The 17,867-nt window shown below is 40.0% G+C and overlaps 2 protein-coding genes across 7 annotated transcripts in view; one reads left to right on the forward strand and one right to left on the reverse strand.

Moving 5' to 3' along the window:
* BRCA2 (BRCA2, DNA repair associated) overlaps positions 1–13,223 on the reverse strand; it is a 37,901-nt gene extending 24,678 nt beyond the window's left edge. For 2 of the 5 annotated variants that reach the window (XR_003528927.1, XM_027651265.1), the window contains exons 1-10: positions 12,961–13,078; positions 11,950–12,056; positions 11,066–11,317; positions 9,029–9,128; positions 8,182–8,234; positions 8,036–8,076; positions 7,822–7,933; positions 5,612–5,667; positions 4,596–4,710; positions 822–2,006 (exon numbers count right to left, since the gene is read on the reverse strand). Coding sequence is in view for 4 of the 5 variants with exons in the window: in XM_027651265.1 (XP_027507066.1) it covers positions 822–2,006; positions 4,596–4,710; positions 5,612–5,667; positions 7,822–7,933; positions 8,036–8,076; positions 8,182–8,234; positions 9,029–9,128; positions 11,066–11,317; positions 11,950–12,028 (1,993 nt within the window). In the remaining variant the exon portion in view is untranslated. Of the gene's footprint in view, positions 1–821; positions 2,007–4,595; positions 4,711–5,611; positions 5,668–7,821; positions 7,934–8,035; positions 8,077–8,181; positions 8,235–9,028; positions 9,129–11,065; positions 11,318–11,949; positions 12,057–12,531; positions 12,650–12,717; positions 12,737–12,960; positions 13,079–13,120 lie in introns of those variants that run through there. The other 3 variants (XM_027651274.1, XM_027651285.1, XM_027651278.1) reach the window with 3 other exon arrangements.
* A 965-nt stretch (positions 13,224–14,188) lies between these two features.
* Positions 14,189–17,189, forward strand: ZAR1L (zygote arrest 1 like). 2 transcript variants are annotated; one of them, XM_027651301.1, is made up of 4 exons: positions 14,189–15,675; positions 16,098–16,190; positions 16,332–16,406; positions 16,822–17,189. In XM_027651301.1, exons 1-4 carry the CDS (start codon positions 15,058–15,060, stop codon positions 16,963–16,965), a joined length of 930 nt encoding a protein of 309 aa, XP_027507102.1. In that variant the 5' UTR covers positions 14,189–15,057; the 3' UTR covers positions 16,966–17,189. The 2 variants fall into 2 exon arrangements, with proteins under 2 accessions (XP_027507102.1, XP_027507110.1); XM_027651309.1 differs by lacking the exon at positions 16,098–16,190.
* Positions 17,190–17,867: the final 678 nt, after the last annotated feature.

The following is a 17,867-nucleotide window of genomic DNA, read 5'->3' on the forward strand; positions in this document are numbered from 1 at the left end:
TAATAAATTTATTCAAAGACGTGTAAATTCAGATTTTCACAAAATTTTGGCCCATAAGATCATTTCTACAGATGCTTAACACTGGAACCATAAGTATCATTTTTGTTTTCAAATGAAAACACCTTGAAAAGACTGGAGATCTATTTAATCTAATTGTATTCTAATAGCCAGAAACAAGTGAGTTAGGCTGCCATTAATGCTATCAGGTAAAAAACAATAAATCAATTTTCAGCTGTACTGAAATTTGAAAAGATGGACTTCCATTCCATGTGTCTCAACATAAGGATTTGTTTCAAACTTAAAGTACTTCAACTCCTAATATTAAAGTAACTCTTCTAGCAAGAACAACAGCTTCTAAAAATAGGAGTGCCTGTTTGCTTTCATTATATTCTTTTAAAAATATTTTGTACTTTTGGAGGCAACAGATATACAGTCTTAAACCCCTTAATTTTAGAAAAGTAACAATACAACTTTAACATTCTTTATGATCTTTTAGAAGTTATCAACTCAGACAGACTGGCCCTTGACACTGTGGATGTGTAACCAGCATTGACAAAGATAATTAAACTTGTCAATTAGAATAACGGTTCAAGGAGAAAGTTTCTATTGCAGAAACTAATCTGAGAAAAGACAGCATAAGATTACTTGAAAATGACGTCATTTTTATCACTATATAACAGACCAATAGTACATATTGATTCCCAGTTGCTGAGCTACTTTATCACAAACACAAGAATTTACAGGATTTTATCTGAAACATTTACATGAAACGTTCTTAACAAATAATGAATCCTCCACAAATGATGAAATGCTTAATATACCTTGTTCAACATCACTGGTCACTTGACAGCCTCTAAATTCGTATGAATCAGATTCCAAATGGGGTAATACAGGATGAACAGGTGATTCAGAGGTTACTTCTTTCTGTATTTTTTCTTCTTGATACAGTAAAGTATTATTTATTGTATAAATAAATCTCCTGGATCTTTTTCTCAAGTTGGATAACATATTCAGGCTTTTAAAGCCAGACTTCGTAAGAGTATTTTCACTATTTATTAAATGTAGGTCATCACAATTATCTGGAGATGTGGCACTACATATAAGTGGGTGAGACAAAACATCGGTTACGACAGATTTAGAAGTTGTTTTTAAATGCTTGGAAAAGCTGCCATTGTAGATTACAGAATACTCTGTGACATTTGTATGTTCAATTAAAAAAGCATTGCAGTTTAAGAAGCTCATTTTGGAAACCTCAGCTGCACGTCCTTTTACCAACTTTGGATCTTGAACACTCAGAGACACAGCTTTTAATGGAGTTATTTCCGATGTTGTGTTGTTTCCAGCATTTTCCATTTCATAGCATTTTTCTGACAAATTGACACTCAATAGCCTTTCTGCTTTTATCAAGCCTGAAGTATTCCATAAAGATGCTTCTACAGCATCGTCCTTAGTCATTAGTACTGACTTCTCTCCTAAATTTTCCTCTCTATGCAAGTCAGAAGGTGGAGAGCTACATACAGACATCTCCAAGTGAGTTACGTCAAGGTCAGATAAGTTCAATTGAGACCACTGGCTTGATGAAGGTTGCACAGCTTCTTTAACAGGCTTCTCATTCTTAAATGATTTGTGTGTCCTATAATCTTGCACATCTCCTGAGATCCTAAGCGACTCCAATTTCTTTCTGTGTCCTGTTAAACAGCCATCTTTACCATCTCCTGTACCTTCACTGGTTTTTTGCAGTAAAGAACCGTTCATTTCAGTAGAGTGGCTTTTTTCAGTCCAGTTGTTTGTTTTCACTTCCTGTGAAATGCCAGTCTTTCTTCTATTAGGCTGCTCAGAGGAAACATCCTCCCTTCCGAGTGTTTTATCTGTGTTTATCTCACATTTCTCTACTGCATCCAGAGCATGTGGCATCAGCAGAAGAGTTCCACTTGTCTTAGTGGGCATGTTGAATGTGTCCTCAAAGCTATCCATCTCAACAAGTAAGCCATCTAACATCTCTGACTCTAGAGAAGATGCGGAGGGAAAGAAGTAAAAAAATTAAGTTTTAGGAAATAACTTAGGAACAGCATTGGGTTTTTATAGGTAGATACAATTTCAATTTTATAGTCATTACCTTTACTCAGGAGCAAGTTTGTAAAGATAAATTTAAGCAGCTGTTAGAGGAAACAGGAGGCAAAGTTCATACATGCAGATTCCCTGGCCTCCTGAGGACTGTAGTGGTTAAGGTTTCCAAGATGAAACCCAGCTTCTCAAAAAAGTTTTTTTTTTCCCCCTACAGACAGGACAGGAGCATGAGTGGTAAATTTGACAAGAAAAATATCTAGATTTTTTCCTTCCAAAATTTATATTGCTGGTAGGTATCAGACACATTAAGAAGTTGCCTATTTTTATCTATAAGTGGCAGCTAAGGAAACTCTTTTATAAGGATTAATTTATTAAACTGTCTTCTGCTACGATATAGAACAGTAAAGCTTCTAGAAGGATTTAGAAAATATTCTCAATCTCTTAATTGATTGGGAATCTTTTAAGTAGTTCCATGATCAGCAAAATATTAGAAAAATAATGAGAATTTTTTGTTTGTGCACAGATACAATATGCAGTGGGGGAAAAATAACCCAAACTCTACTTTGCAGACAGTCTTACAAGCTTATACGTACAAAATAAAAATATTACCCTCTCAAATGTATGAACCAAGACCCACCTATCAGTACAGTCCACATTACAGAATATAGTTAGGTTTTATTTGAAGAGTACTTTTTAAGGCTTTTTCATATCAAAGTTTTCCTTGGGCATACAACCAGTAGCTTAACTTTTTCCATAAGCCTTTTTCAGGTACAATTTCTGTAATTTAAAATTCTATAAGTTTCTCTATTAGAACTTTTAAATAGCCTCATATCCAAAAGATTTTCCAGTTTCCCAGTACTTGGTCACACACATCCAATTACATGTAATACATCCATTATGGGTTCATGCTGACACTGTAGGCAACAGAACAGTTACTCATTCTCTTTAATTTCTATTTTATGCCTAAGTGCCAGAAGGTTTCACTAAAGGAGATCTCAAAAAAGAAACCGCAACACTACAGATTGAGTGTACAGGTCCTTTTCCCTTACTAAAGTATGTGCCTCTGAAGTAATTTCTGTGTCCATATTATTTCATCCTGTAATAACTTGTCAGTAGGGATTTCTAAGACATAGCTTATTTCTTTTTACTTAAACAAGAGACATTACCTTTTTTGGATTAAAGAAAACCAGGATTATCTGAAAGATTGTACAGATACTGTCTCAAACTGTACACTCATGCCAGGGGAAAAAAAAAAAATCAGGGAAGTTCATTTTGACTTCTGAATTCACTGGAAGGTGATATTATTTGATGACTTGATATATTATGATCTCTTATTTTCTTTAACTGAAACAAAATGTATACCTAATAAAACCGACAGCATTTCATGATCGTACAACACTATTCCAGAGAAAACCAACATTTGAAAGCCACAAACACGGAGGTTTGAGCTGTCCTTCTTTTCACATTGCATCTTCAGATACCAAGCTAACTATTATCAAAAAGGGAAGACATAGGAAAGAAAGAAAATTTGCAAGTTGTTTTGTACTTTAAGAGAAATGGTTTTCTTCCCCCTCTTGTTTTATTTAGACACTGTTTTAACTGGCCTTCTCTACTGTAGTATGCAATGTAATAAGACATACTGGAACACAGACCAACACATTAAGTTGTCCTTAATTTCCAAAAGTATTTTACCGATTACAATTTACTTGAATAGGTTTACTATCAAACATATTTTTCTCAGGACATCTGAACCTACCATATAAAAATAGCACTGCATATCACTCTACAAGCAACAGTGTTTCCTGATCCCAGCATTCTCAGCCCTCCTTTTCAAATTCTAAACTGATTTTTTCACAATTCTTACATGTAACACCAAACTTTTTTTAGGGCAGTCCATTCAATTCAGATAAGGAGACATACAATCCTAAGAATATATTGTCCTGTCTAGCTTGTGTGAATCCCTACAGCACCCTTTTACACCTGTGCATGTTGAACAAATTTCTGGTAATATTCTTCCCTTCTACCATAATTTCTGAACTAAAATCAAAAAACTCCCATTTGTCACATTTAGAATTACCTACTTTGAAGAGGTGAAGTAAATGAAGAAAGGATATAACAAGATCAAAAACCAAGCTCACCACAGAATAATGAGTGTTGGGGTGAAACTTCATGACAAAGCTAACCCTATTCAACACCTAGAAGCAGTAGTCTTGCTCCCCCTTCAGCCTGTACCACTTCTCTCTGCTCTTCCACAGTCTCATGTCTTCAGCTGCAGTGAGCACATTTCACAGTACTAATCTGGTTGTCATCCAGCTTAACCAGGACAGTGATTTAATTCACTGACTCACCAGACATTCCCTTTTGTAAGGCTACAATAGTTTGATGAAGTTGAATTAATTCAGGAAGTGGGGAGTAAGTACACAGCTGGCAGAAGAAATAAGCCATAACAGCAGCCCAAGACATACAATGGAGATTTATCCTCAGTCTTGCTTCACAGTATACTTAGTAGGCAAAGTATCAATGCATACCCAAATCTTTGCCATCATCTTCAGCATTTAGCTTGACTGCCTCTGGTACCAACGGCATACTTGTATCACTTATCTCAAGACATTTATCATAGTTGGAAAAAAAGTTGTGCAAAATCTGTAAACCAAAGACAAAAGCTGTTACATCACGTACCAGTGAGTGTCACTTTAACAGTAAAGCATGGAACTCTAGACATTTACTGCAGTACCTGAATAATGTTGCATCTCTTAAAACGAAAGGTAACATTTTCACAGGTACACTTGAAAAAACAAATAAGCAGCAAATCAGGTTTCATTCTGCAGTCAACTTAAGGGCAGTGAATGGGTTCAGCAGCTTACTATAAGCCTCTCAAAAGGGAACAAAGGAGATACGAAGAAGGGCAAAGACATTTTGCTTATTTTAACTTGTAACGGTTTGTTAAACTGTGAAGTTTCAGGTAGTTAAGAATCAAACTTAACCTTATAATTGAACCCTTTTAGTGCCATCCTCAGTTTTCAGTCTGAATAATCATTCAGCTTTCACATACACAGAGTGAAATTACAATTATGCAAGAACTCCCCCTAACAGTATCAAAGGACTGAAATTAAAACCCAGCTTTAGGTGTAGTGGTTAAGCACAAGAAGTTATTCTCAAAGAATAACTTCCAAAACGTTTGACAGAAGTGGGAGAAAAATAAACCAACCAACCCTCACATAAGTAGCACACTGCAACTCCTAGGTTTGATTTCTCTCTGAATAACACCCACTGCTGCTGAATCCAAGTGGTTTCGGTGGGTTTTTTTGTTGTTGGGTTTTTTTGATAAACAGTAAAAAACATTTCTCAAATAGGGTTATTTGTGAACATACAGTGTACAGTCATGTTTTGCAAATTTAGTTTTGTCAGCAGTAACTTTAAAAACCATCCAAAGAGAAGAGCTTAAAATGAAAATGACAGAATTTTTCATTCTTGGCTCAAGGAATGTTAGTATGTAACCAAATAGCTTAACTGAAAGAAGAACATAGCTCTTAAAACTACTTACTCTATCTGCTCTTCCATCTTGTTGCTTTGCTTCAGAAACAGAATCATTCTCTCCAGCTTTAGGAGAAAGACAGACAAGTCAATTTATCTTCTCCCAAGTGATCTGCTGAGTGTGTTCAAATACAGTTGTGTTTTGGGAGGGTTTTCATTGGATTATTTTAAATGCCACTCAAGTCTGTGAACAAAAAAACCTACTAAAAACTAACTAAAAGTCCTAACTAAAGAGTCCTACAGCACAATACACTCCAAATCATAGGCTGTGATTTCTGCTATGTAGGTAGATCAGTTACCACCCTGAGAACATCACTACTCAAGTAGTTATTCATGGCACTACTCATTATTTTTTTCTGCCCGAGGATCTGGATCAGATCTTTGAGTTAGGAATTTGTTTTTGTTTTTTCCCCATTACCTCCCAAAACAGCAGCAATATTTTTTCACTACATTACAAAAGGAGAAACTGAACCCTATTTTTAAAATGCCTACAGAGCAGTATATTACAATGACACGTTTCACAGACATGGCATGTAGGCTCTATGTAGCAGCCAAATAGTTTGCTCTTTCTTTTCACAGGTGTCAGATGGGAGAGAGGGGCCATCACTAATTTATAAAATCCTAGGATCATTCGAGAAGGGGGAGAATGAGAGCTCAAACCACAGCTCACCTCCCAGAAAATCATTATTAACGTATGGGTACTTTCCCCAGCCTTTCTTTACAGCTCACATCTTTCTCAACCCATGAACACCCAAAATGGCACAATTCAATAGCCCTGTGAATAGTATCACCTCTTCCCTCCCAAAAGAGATTCCCAAATCTAGCATTCATTCTTAATATGCTTTATACAGTGTATCAGTTTGGCCTGGCTCTCCCGCCAAGTCCAAGACGTCTCCTACCCCCTCCCGCTCTCCCCAAGCGAGGGAAAAAACCCTGAACCACAGGAAAAAAAACTGAAAGAAGTTTGAACAAAACAGGATTATATCAAATATATATATATATATATATAACACATATATTTACAATTATATCTACAATTTGAATATATTATACATAACAGGGAACTCCCGAGGGGCAAAAAGGGAAAAGGGAGGGGGAAAACCGGGATAAAAAGAAACCTAAAAAACAAATATCTCCTAAATATCTCCTGTTAATAGAGAGTTAATGAATAAATATAAAAACGAATTAAATACTTCCCTGAGCGGGACAGCAGAGCTGTGCAAGGCAGCAGCCAACTCCCCCACGCCTCCCAGAGAGACCAGAGATAATGGCAGGTCTGAGCAGCAGGCCCTGGCCTATACAAGCAAAGCCCATCTACAGAGAGACCTGTCGCCTTCAGCCACCAGAAGACAGAGGAGAGCGAGCTCTCTTATCTGCGCCTTATTATATGTTGTGTTAGGGAAAGGAATGATATGGAATACTTCCTTTGTCACTTTTCTAGTTCCTTCCTGGTTACAAGCTGGTCTCCAGGAAGGCCTAGGGTAAAAACTATCACATACGGTCTATATGCTTTATACAGTGATTGCTCTTTGTCACGCTGTTAAACTATGTCAGGAGATAAGCAGACATCCAGGTCTTCCCATTTGCATCAACAAATCGTACAGTCAGATTTCATTTTGCTTATCATATGCTAATGAAATCCCCCTTTCAGCAACACCTTAGGTTGAGGGTTGATATTCAGCCACTCTTAGTTACCACTGAAACAGTTATCACCCGTTCATTTGTGCAGCTGTGCAGTAAATGAGTTCCAGGAATTGCCCTGTCCAAACAACCCAGGAAATATGGTCTTGAATTGGATCAGTATCCCAGTCTGTCTCACTGCATTGATAGGATGGCAGTCACAGTGTGAATGGTTTAAAATGCTGAAGCCAACACTGCTGCTGGGAAGTTTACTCCACAGGCTACCTACTTAGACTTCATAAACATACTCACATGACTTAGCCCAACAGTATCTAGTTTTGTGATAGTGCAAAGAAAACATTACCTAATCCTCTTTCTATGCTTTGCTATGTTATTTCTAAATTTATATTCCTTAAACTCTCATATAAAGGAAGAAAACTGTTTCTGTTTAGGGTTGCATTATTTAAAGTCACCCACTATGCACCACTGTAAGAGTTCTGTCTTTTGTAATTAGAAAACTAAACAGTTCCCACTCAGTGAACTTCCAGTGTCAAACCCAGAAGTTTTTAACCCTTAGCAATTGTTCATTCTTAGAAATACCTCTTATCACTGTGTCACCAAGTGTAGGAGGTGTGGCTAAAGAACTTGACCAGGACATATCTGGATCCACTTCTGCTCCCAGACTTTCAGAAATACATTTTGGAGTTCTGACCTAGAAATACATTTAACAATTATATATATATATATTTTCCATGCAGAATTCTAAATGTATTACTCAGGAAAAGGCAACAAAATGCATAAATAAAATACATACCTCCAAAAGTTTTGGTGTGCAAAACAAGCTTCCATATGGTCCTAAAAAACATTATGTAAAAAGGACATTAAATAATAATTAAAAAATAAGGATTTTTATCTAGAGATATAAAATACTTTGTAGAACCAAAAAGAGAAAATACAAACCAGGCATAGTATTTCTCTGAGGTGTCCTATAAGTATTCCTTAAAATAGCTGGACTGCAAAACAGAATAAAAATCAAAATATTAATTTCACTTCTCAGTTTCTGAAAATAATGAAATATTTCAATATATTACATATGTTAACAACTCCATTATTTTCTTTCTTTGCAACCATGGCTATTTCCCTGAATAGATAAAATGCAGATTTCTCCTAACCATCAGTCAGTATTTTAAACCTTACTGTAAGTCTATTACAAACCATAAAAAGTTTCTTTTGTGAAATATATTAATTTTCAGTAATAATTTTTCTGACAAGTAATAAATATAATCATGCACTCTGTAATGTGCTGCATGAAACTAGGCAAATTAGATTAACTGATTTTAATTAAATGATTATTTTAACTGGTTTTATAATCAGTAAACTTGAGTACTTTAATCAAATTTACCTGAAATATAGACATTTAAATGTCAAAATCAAGGCTATTACTAAAAAACCCTCAGTAAATACTATAAATAGCTTTACTACTTGAGAAGCACATGATACATCACTACCACTCTTTCTTTGGATGTTGAAGATTTGGAAAGCTGAAATAATGTCAACAAATGACATATTCCAGCTGTGAAAGAGTAGAAAAATAGAAAGGAAGATCACCTAAAATCAAGGAAATTTTCAAAATTAGCTTGTGCTTTATTTTAACTCACTTAAGCAACCCAAAAGTATCATAAACGTACCAGACATACCAGATTATTCACTGCTATGAAAAAGTTAACAGTCAAATACGGTGAGTTTAATATTGCTTTTTGCTTAAAATCTAGGTTATTTTTCATTTGTCTTGACATATTTACCATACCTAGCAGCCAGACAGTTGCGGCAGGTACCAGGAGGAGAAGCAAGTATTTCACTTTCTTGGTCTACTTTCCTTCTTCTTGGGCTTATCAAATTCTCTCTGTCTACAACACACAATATAATAATCAACACAACTTTGCTAAACTACAAGTAATAATTTCAATTTTAAAGCTTCAAGACAAACTTTAAAAAAAAATTGAGCAACATCAATTTTAGTTAAAAAAAAAGTCAACACGAAAATCTTCAGAAACAAAAACCCAATGGTAATTTCTCCTCTAGTATTTTAAATATATTCAAATTTTAAATCCAAACAATGCTAACATGTTTCAACTGCACAGCTGAAAAAAACCCTCATTATGTCACTTTATTCACTTGATATTATTAAAGTAATTTTCAGTATTGTGCCTTTCTTATCATTGCAGAAGTTACTCTTAGAAGGAACACAATACATGCAAACATACACCTGCACCAGCTTTCCCTCAAATTTACTAAGTCATACACTTCTTGATTCTTAAGCAACATAAAGCAAAAATTATTTCTTGAACTGTTGCTAGTCATTGCCACTGGCTGCAACAGTTATTTTTATAAGAAGGAGCTCCAGGCAAAAGAGTGTGTGCCCACCAATGCAGCAGAATCCCCTGAACAGTGAGCCCCTGACATGACCAAGCATCTACTCAAAGGAATCACTACTCAGAAATTTCCAAACTACTTTAATATAAGAAACTACACTTCAATTTCTGCCTTTCTCTCTGCTTCTGAGTTCCTGAGCCCACATTCACAGCACAGCTGCATCCCAATACCACACCAAGGTGAAATCCACCAGCTTCCACCCCATGCTCTTGTTTTCACAAGAGGAAAAACCTAGATTACAGGAGCCATTTGGCTCTGACTAAGAAAACTTGAAGACCTCAGGCCAGTCACAGGTAAACTCTGCACAAACACAGAGCAAAACTAACCATTTTGGAACAGAAGAATCATAAGGTTCCTTTGTTTGCCACTTATGAAACACTACCAAGAATTCCCTAGGGACTTTGCACTGCGAAATCCAAACAGCTACATTTAGAAGAGCCATGTTCTCAGCTGAGAATAGGCTGAGCAGAAGTTCAGCAGTAAAACTTCAGAAAAACAAAGATGGTAATGATATTCCATGGAAGCACTGTTATAAAGTATCTTTGAAGAGCAGCACAGTTCTGCCCCTTTAGAGAGTTTGCTTTAGGATATAAGAACAATTCTGGTAATAAAGGGAGTCTTGTGTTTGTCTGTAACCTGTTTAGAAAAGCTTATCAGGAGGGCACAGACACAGCAGATGCACAAATCAGGTGCTTCAGGAATGGGGTTAGACATTCCCCCATAGAACGGATATACATTCTTGCATACATTCTCCCTAGAAAAAATTCTCTCTGTCCAAGGAGGATGAGTACATCCAAAAGAGCAGCATGACGTACTTTCATGATGTACTTGGGATTTGGAAATAATGCAATGAGAGGTACCTCATGAAATTCCTATTTTTCCGAATGGAAAAATATAACTTCTTTCTATGACAGTTTTAATAACTCAAAGAGCTTAGTGCTTCCAAATTTTTCCAAGAAAGGTTACAGAGTGCCCTAAGATCACAGCATATTTCAGCATGGTAAGTTCTCTCTCTTGAAAAGATTTTCAGAGATTTTTCATAAAACAAAAATGAGACAGCTGAAAAAATTCACTCTGATTCTCAGTCAAAAGGTTACACTAATAAGCTCATATCTCATTATATTAACAGTATTTAGAGTATTTGGACCACAACAGTATCTTTTATACAGGGAATTTTGTGTATATATTACCACTTTATCACAAGGTTGAATTCATTAAGATTTATTCTCTGTTTTTTTAGATGATCTTCAGAAGATTACTAAAATAAGCTTTTTAGTCACACAATTCCTACAATAGCATTACCTGTTACTGTAACATCATCAGCTACAACAGCAGAAGGTAAAAAAAATGTATTTTGTTTCTGAAGGGCACAAGCAGCCTTTAAGTATCACTTTAAAAAAAAACTACTCACTCGTTCTGGTTTTTTTCTGATCCAGTTCTTTTTCAGGAGAAGAACAAGGTGGCAATATTGCATTTTGCTCTTTAAAGATCAGTGGAGTTGATGCCAGCTGAGTGTATGTAGACGGTTTTGCCCTTGGAGTTTTAAAAGATGTTTGATCAAGCCAGCCAGAGGGAGCATCAAGCTCTCCAAACACTTTAGGCTCATATGGTGGTGCTTCTGTGCTGAGTTCTTCAAACCAGTTGAGGCTGATGGGCCCTAAATCTATGAAGAAAAACATACAGAAAACCATATGAAATGAAAAAAAGATTCTACGTGCAGGATTTGAAAATACATTAGGTATTTAGATGCTAATAGAAAAACACATTGCTCCTTCCATTGCCATACTTCTGTTTGTTTTGTTTCTACATGGCTTTGAACTCTGATACCCACAAAACACATAAGAATGTCTAACCAATTTCTCAGACAATTAACAAAACTAACCAAAGAAAAACATCCAGGTTTTTTTTAAATTATAAGTATACTCTTAGTGTCTCTCTTATTTTGCTCAGACTGACAAGTTAAACAGGTTCCTTTTAACACTAGCAACTCCTTAATAATTACAACAGGTGCATTTGGCAAAAAACTAAACCTGGACTGCATGTGGATATATATGGACATAGCAGCTAAAAAAGCAAGTACAAAAACTAGCTAAGCACGTGTTATGAAAAAAACCTACAAATAAAAATTTAAAGAAATCTACAAAAAGCAGATATTAGCAAATACAGATTAGGGGTCAGAGCAGCAGCTAACAAGTTGCATGACGCTTTCCTACTGAACATACAGCAAATGTGTATAATATATTGATGTACAGAAAGCAACCCTAATAAAAATTATTTACTTTGGAGAAGCCATACCTGATTCACTGCAATGGGCCTTAAATATTTCAAAAAAAGTTGGTCTTTCCACAGGTTTGTAAGCCATTTTCTTATCCATAACATTACTGGAACAGCTGTTGAAAAGCCTGAGAAGAAATAAGAAAACACTTTCATACACTGCTGTTCCAGTGTTGTGTCACTGCAAGTCCTAAGCCTCCCTTCCTGCATTTCTTAGTGTGTCATTCATTACCCAACTTATTTAGCTTTAAGACTGTGATGTGAGTGTTCAATCACCACAATGATTAACACGGTGCAAAAAAAGCAGACAAGAGGAGCAGAGAGAATTATACTGGAGATTATAAAAATACTCAGCAAATACAGGAGAAAACCAAGATGGAAAAGGCAGAACACTTTTGAGGCATTTTAAAAACAAATCAAAACTCCACACTCACTACTATAGGTTGGGGTGGAATATATACTATCACATATATACTCTTACAACCATTATGTAACTTATGCGTCAAGAATTTGATTCAAAGTTGTTTTCAAGTGGAGCAGACATTGCCAGTTTCACAATTTTGTTAAAAAACAGGTATAAATAAGACTGACGTAGGACTTCACCGTTTAGTACGTTTATTGCTTCGACAGTAAAATCAGTTTCCCTGGCAATGACCGCGTTACACGCGCTGCCTAACCAAAACCATGGGAAAGCAGGGCATTTTAAAACAGGATGAGGGCTGCCCTGAGACAGAAAACCAAAGAAATTTAACACTGTCTCAGAAGCACATTTTAAAAAAGCGATTTGACCAGTCCACGCTGCTCCCGGTGAGTGAAAGCTCCTCCCGGGCAATGACCCAAGCACGGAGCGCGGCCTGTGCAGCCGCCCCCGGGTCTCCGTGGGGCCTCAAGGGACGAGCCCGGTCACCGGACACCCCCTTCCACACCCGCGGTGACCGCAAACCCCCGGCGGGCTGTGAGGAGAGGGGAGGGACTCCCGTGGAGCAGCGGGGACACCGTGGGGCAGGGCCGAGCCACACGCGGGGCCGTTACCTGCCGGCGGCCTCTCGGGCGGGGCGGTGGCCGCAGCATCGCCTCACGCAGGGACGGGGACGGGGGCGGGGGGGAGGGAGAGAAGGAGGGGACGGGAACAACCCCCACCCCGCCGCCCCGTTCGAAGCTTGGCGCCAACACCCCCCCCGCGCCTGCGCACCGGGAGCATCCGCCGCTCCCGCCCCCCTCCGCATCCACCTCACGGGAAGGAGGCGGTGAGCCGGCCCCGCCTCTCCCGCACGGCGGGGCACAGGGGGGGTGCGGGGCGGGCGACGCGTGGTCCCTCAGGGGACCGACGGTGAGCGAGGTCCCTCAGGGGCTGGTTCCGCACAGCACACAAAGGGAGCGTGTCCTGAGCTAGGGTGGCAGCCCACAGCTTCACTCAGCGTCCTAGAGAGGCGGGAAATGAAATACCACATCCAAGGCTGACAGGAGCCATCCTGCTGTGCAACAGCAGCTAACACCGACCTCCCAGGAAAAGGCTCCGGGGGGCTCACCGTAAGTGGCAGTGCCATCACGGAGTGTCACGGCCTGTGCAAACCTTAGCTTTTCAGGTGGTTTCCTAGGCCTTGACACGTGAAATTATCATCATGGTCGTTGTTACAATAGAGAATGTTATCCTCCACATACATGTCCATTTCAGTTTTGTCCCTTAGCTTCATCAGTGAGTCCATGGAATAACTTCAAGCTGGGTGGAACATTCTTGTCACCAACTTTGAGTTAGCCATCTTTATTTTAGCTGGATGTTCATCTACACTGGTCTCATAAAGGGGTTTCTTGCTACCTCTCTATACCAGTCCTTATTTTACAGTTTTATCACATCATCTGCTTACTAATCTGTCACTTTCTTCGGGTTCTTGTCATACAATAATTTTCCATATCCCTTCTCCTTCCAACAGTTTTAACTTGTAAACTTGCAGTGTTGTGGGGAGTTGCAGTAACTGGTTCTTCGCAAAGCATTTTAGAGGAAGCCAAACCTTTGCTTTGAATGACGGAGCATAGTTTCCAATTTAATCTCCTTCCCAATGCACCCTAACAATTTACTCTTTTTGCAGCCATAGTGCAGTCATTAAGTTTTAACTTGACCATCTTGATACTCTCTTTTTGCTTTGAGTTAATACCAACAGCGCTTTGAAAGCCCAAGCACAATGTGGAGCCTTGAGACATTTTCCTTTTAATTATGATGAATGTGTTTCCTGAGTCTTAACCTCTTTCTGTCCTATAAAAATGCTGTCACTTACTGATTTATTTCAGACACTTGAATGGTCTTTCTCAAATGCACTGTGAACATTTAAAGACATCATCCCTACCAGCTCTTCTATAGCCCCTGTCTTGCTGGCCCCTTGAAGTTTATAAAGCAATGCATTTATAAAGATGGTGGTGAGGAATCATACAAAGAAAGTATTTCACATCACAGCAGTTCCAGGGATTTGAGGATTCTCCAGTCCTTAAAGGCTCCATACAGAGTTTGGATGATTGAATTATATGATTCTGTGTTACCTTAGAATTGAACTAAATTGATGTAATTATGGAAGTCTAATGTGTAAGTGCTTGTATTACTAATACTTATTTAATTACACAGGTATTAAGCCACTCTTCCCAGTATAACTGTTTCCCTTTACTTCAGTTTTTATACACAAGTATAGTCTATCTTTTCCTAAAACAGTTCAGCTGATAGAAAAGCTCCAGGTACCTGATACCTGAGTAATGGAACAATGGGGATACTCAGACCTTTTAATACTGGCAAAGACTTCTCAGAGATGCAATTTCCTACATCCTCTCCTCAGCTCTCTGTGGGACACCCAGTTAATCTGGGCTTTGTCAGTTTCCCAAACCCCGTTTTTCTTCTTTTAAGAGGATGATCAGAATGAACTGAGAGCAAGTAGGCTTTCCCTCACTATGAAGGCCATGGTTGTTCCAGCTATGGCTGAATTACATCATTACAGGGTGTTGCAGAGAAGGAAAGGCAGGTAAGCCTTGCCATCAGCCCTCCCTCCCCCAGCTGATCCCAATTTCCCTATCAATTAGCAACCATTAGCTCCCCAGATAAGATAAAGGCGGGACAGGACAACGGGCAGGCCTACCCTTTCTAGGGCGATGATTATGGAGGGCTTTGTCTGTTCCCCCTTCAGCACGTACCAGGGCTTCAGGGGCAGCCCCGCGCCCGGCCGCGGCCAGGACCCGTCGGCCAAGCAGCCCAGCTGGAAGCAGAGCAAGAGCGGCGGCATCAGCCCGTTCCTTGGGGGGCCCCTCACGCCGCTGCCCTCCGAGTACCTGGACAGCTACCGGCGGGCGCAGCTGCAGGCGCTGCTCTCGCAGATGAGCCCCGGGCTGGCGCCGCTGCCGCGCCGGGCCAGCACGAAGGAGGCCGCGGTGCAGGTGAGCCTGCGGGCCGACAAGGCCGTGCAGTGCTCGCTGGGGCCACGCACGCTGCCGCCCGCCCGCGCCTTCGGTTCCGCCGCCCTGCGCGCCCCGGGGCGCCTCGCCGTCTACTCGCCCGCGCCCGACCGCCGCCCCTTCGCGCTGCCCGAGGCCAAGGCGTCCCCGAAGACGGCAGCGCCGTCGGTAGCGCCGGCCCAGGAGACACCCACGGCGGCGGACAGCAGAGAGAAGCAGGAGAAGGGCCCGGCGGAGGCTGCGCTGTCGCCGCGCCGGGAGCCGACGGGGACGCGGCGGAAGGAGAACGCAGCTCCCAGGCAGCAAGCGACTTTCCAGGTGTGCGGGGATAGGGCTTGGCGCTGCCCACCGGGGGCCAACCCTGAAGAAGGGGAACCAGAAATCCCCTCTTGAGCAGAACGGTGGTCCCCGGGCAGGCTTTGTCTCCCCAGCAGCAGCAGAGCCGCCAGCCTCTGAAAACCCACAGGGGTGTATCATAGCACCACAAAACGGTTTGGGTTGGAAGTGCCTTAAAGATTACCTAGTTCCAGCCCCCTTGCCGTGGGCAGGGATGCCACCCACTAGATCATGTTGTTCAGAGTCTCATCCAACATGGCTTTGAACGCTTCCAGCAATGGGGCGTCCATGACTTTTATGGGCAGCCTGTTTCAGTGTCTCCCCACCCTCAGGGAGTATAACAAGGGCGCTGAGCTGGATGTTCTCCTCTGCTGGAGGATGCTCAGTATACTCTGTCTCTGCAGTTCTTGGAGCAGAAGTATGGCTATTTCCACTGCAAAGACTGCAAGACCAGATGGGAGAGTGCTTATGTGTGGTGCATTTCTGGAAGCAACAAGGTAGTTAACAAAGTCATTTTCTTTTGTTCCTGAAACTTGTAAGAATGGCACCAAATCTGGTGTTTTGGTGCAAATTTAGGTACCTGTACTTAACACCTTGAAGAAGTTGCTATAGTAACTGAAAACTTCCCTTCTTTTCAGGTGTACTTCAAGCAGCTGTGTCGCAAATGCCAAAAGGGTTTCAATCCCTATCGAGTGGAAGCAATCCAGTGCCAGGTAAGTTAACATATGGCAGGATACAGTTGTTATATGCTCTAATAGTTAACAGTTGTTGAACTTGATATTGACTTTATCTGGAAGAAAAACTTGATTTCATCAAAATACTAGGAAATGTTATTTGGAAAAAGTGTGATGGGTAGGCCTCCCTCCTCCTGTGGGAGGCCATGTTCATTACATGAACAATTTTCTGTTCATATAGCATTATGGCTAGCTACAGATAGGGTAGGGTTTTGTTCTTCTAGGTGAGAAGGTTCTTACAGTTTAATTCCGCAGGGTTTTTACCACAAGAGCTCTGAAGTCTATCAGTCCAAATGTGTTACTATGATTAAGGAAAACTAAATGTCAGTCTGTTAGCACAGGCATGAAGTAAGCACCTTTAATCCACTTCCAATAACATGTCTTGTTTCTTAAGATCTGTTCAAGGACTCGTTGCTCCTGCCCTCAGAAGAAAAGACACATTGATCTCAAGAGACCACATCGCCAAGAACTTTGTGGCCGCTGCAAAGGGAAGAGGCTATCCTGTGATAACACTTACAGCTTCAAATACATTGTCTGATCTGTGTACCCTCTTCTGTTTTGTGCTTTGCACTTTGTCAGTCTTTTGCAGTGTTTTGACTTAAGGCTTTTGACCTGGCATTGGATAATGGACAAAGACATTTGTATTATTTATAAAGTATGTAACTTCACTGTATGTATGCTGTAAATAAAGTTGAAGAAAAGTTTGCACTAGTTTCATACCCCTTAGTTTCATCTTGCTTAGATGAAAGAGCAAAATATATCTGGAAGGGAAAAACCTATTTGATTTCCTGAAAAAAGTAGACTTTGTTTTTAGTCTGCCTTGAAGGAGTGTTAAGATTAAAGCTGCAAGAGCAAGTTTTTCCTTCAGTCACTCAAACTGAACTAGGGTGGAACATGCAAATGTTCTGGAGCATAAAGTCTGGTGTGTCTTCCCACTGCCTCTGTCAAATGTATATTCAAAAAAATCACAGCTGTTTGATAATCAAAGACTATCTGCTGGAAGACTGTGTCTGTAAGATAACAAGGGAAAAACCTCTTGAGTGGTAGCATCTGTGAGGGAGTGTAACAAATTCTCTAGACTTGATGTGTCCCCAGAGTGGTAGAACAAGTCCCAGTGCCCCTGGTTTAAACACAGGCTCATGCCTCAGAAGCTTTCCAGTCATATAAGGTGTCTCCAGGGTAGGTGGCTTAAATATAACTGAAGAAAGTACCTGAATGTGCTTTCAGGGAGACAAAATGCAGTGAACCAGAGGAATCCTATTTAAAGTACTGGTGTGGTAGAAGCACAGTGGAGTATTGTTGCAGTTCATGCTGTCTTAGGATATTAGTGAGGCTTTGTTGGGAATAGTCTAATTTCTCCTCTACCTGAAGTTTAGAAATGATGCTAAAAAGCTAGATGGTTACATCATGGGATATTTTGTATGTATCTGAGAAGAATTG

Source organism: Corapipo altera, unplaced genomic scaffold, assembly GCF_003945725.1.
Source record: "Corapipo altera isolate COAL_440 unplaced genomic scaffold, ASM394572v1 0, whole genome shotgun sequence".
NCBI classification, from domain to species: Eukaryota; Metazoa; Chordata; class Aves; order Passeriformes; family Pipridae; genus Corapipo; species Corapipo altera.

What these genes read in the sequence shown, in the direction of transcription:
- ZAR1L (XM_027651301.1), top strand. Translation starts at nt 15,058, where the DNA reads ATGATTATGGAGGGCTTTGTCTGTTCCCCCTTCAGCACGTACCAGGGC. An exon ending in GCATTTCTGGAAGCAACAAG is followed by an intron (nt 16,191 to 16,331) that starts GTAGTTAACAAA and finishes CCTTCTTTTCAG; the next exon opens with GTGTACTTCAAGCAGCTGTG. An exon ending in TGGAAGCAATCCAGTGCCAG is followed by an intron (nt 16,407 to 16,821) that starts GTAAGTTAACAT and finishes TTGTTTCTTAAG; the next exon opens with ATCTGTTCAAGGACTCGTTG.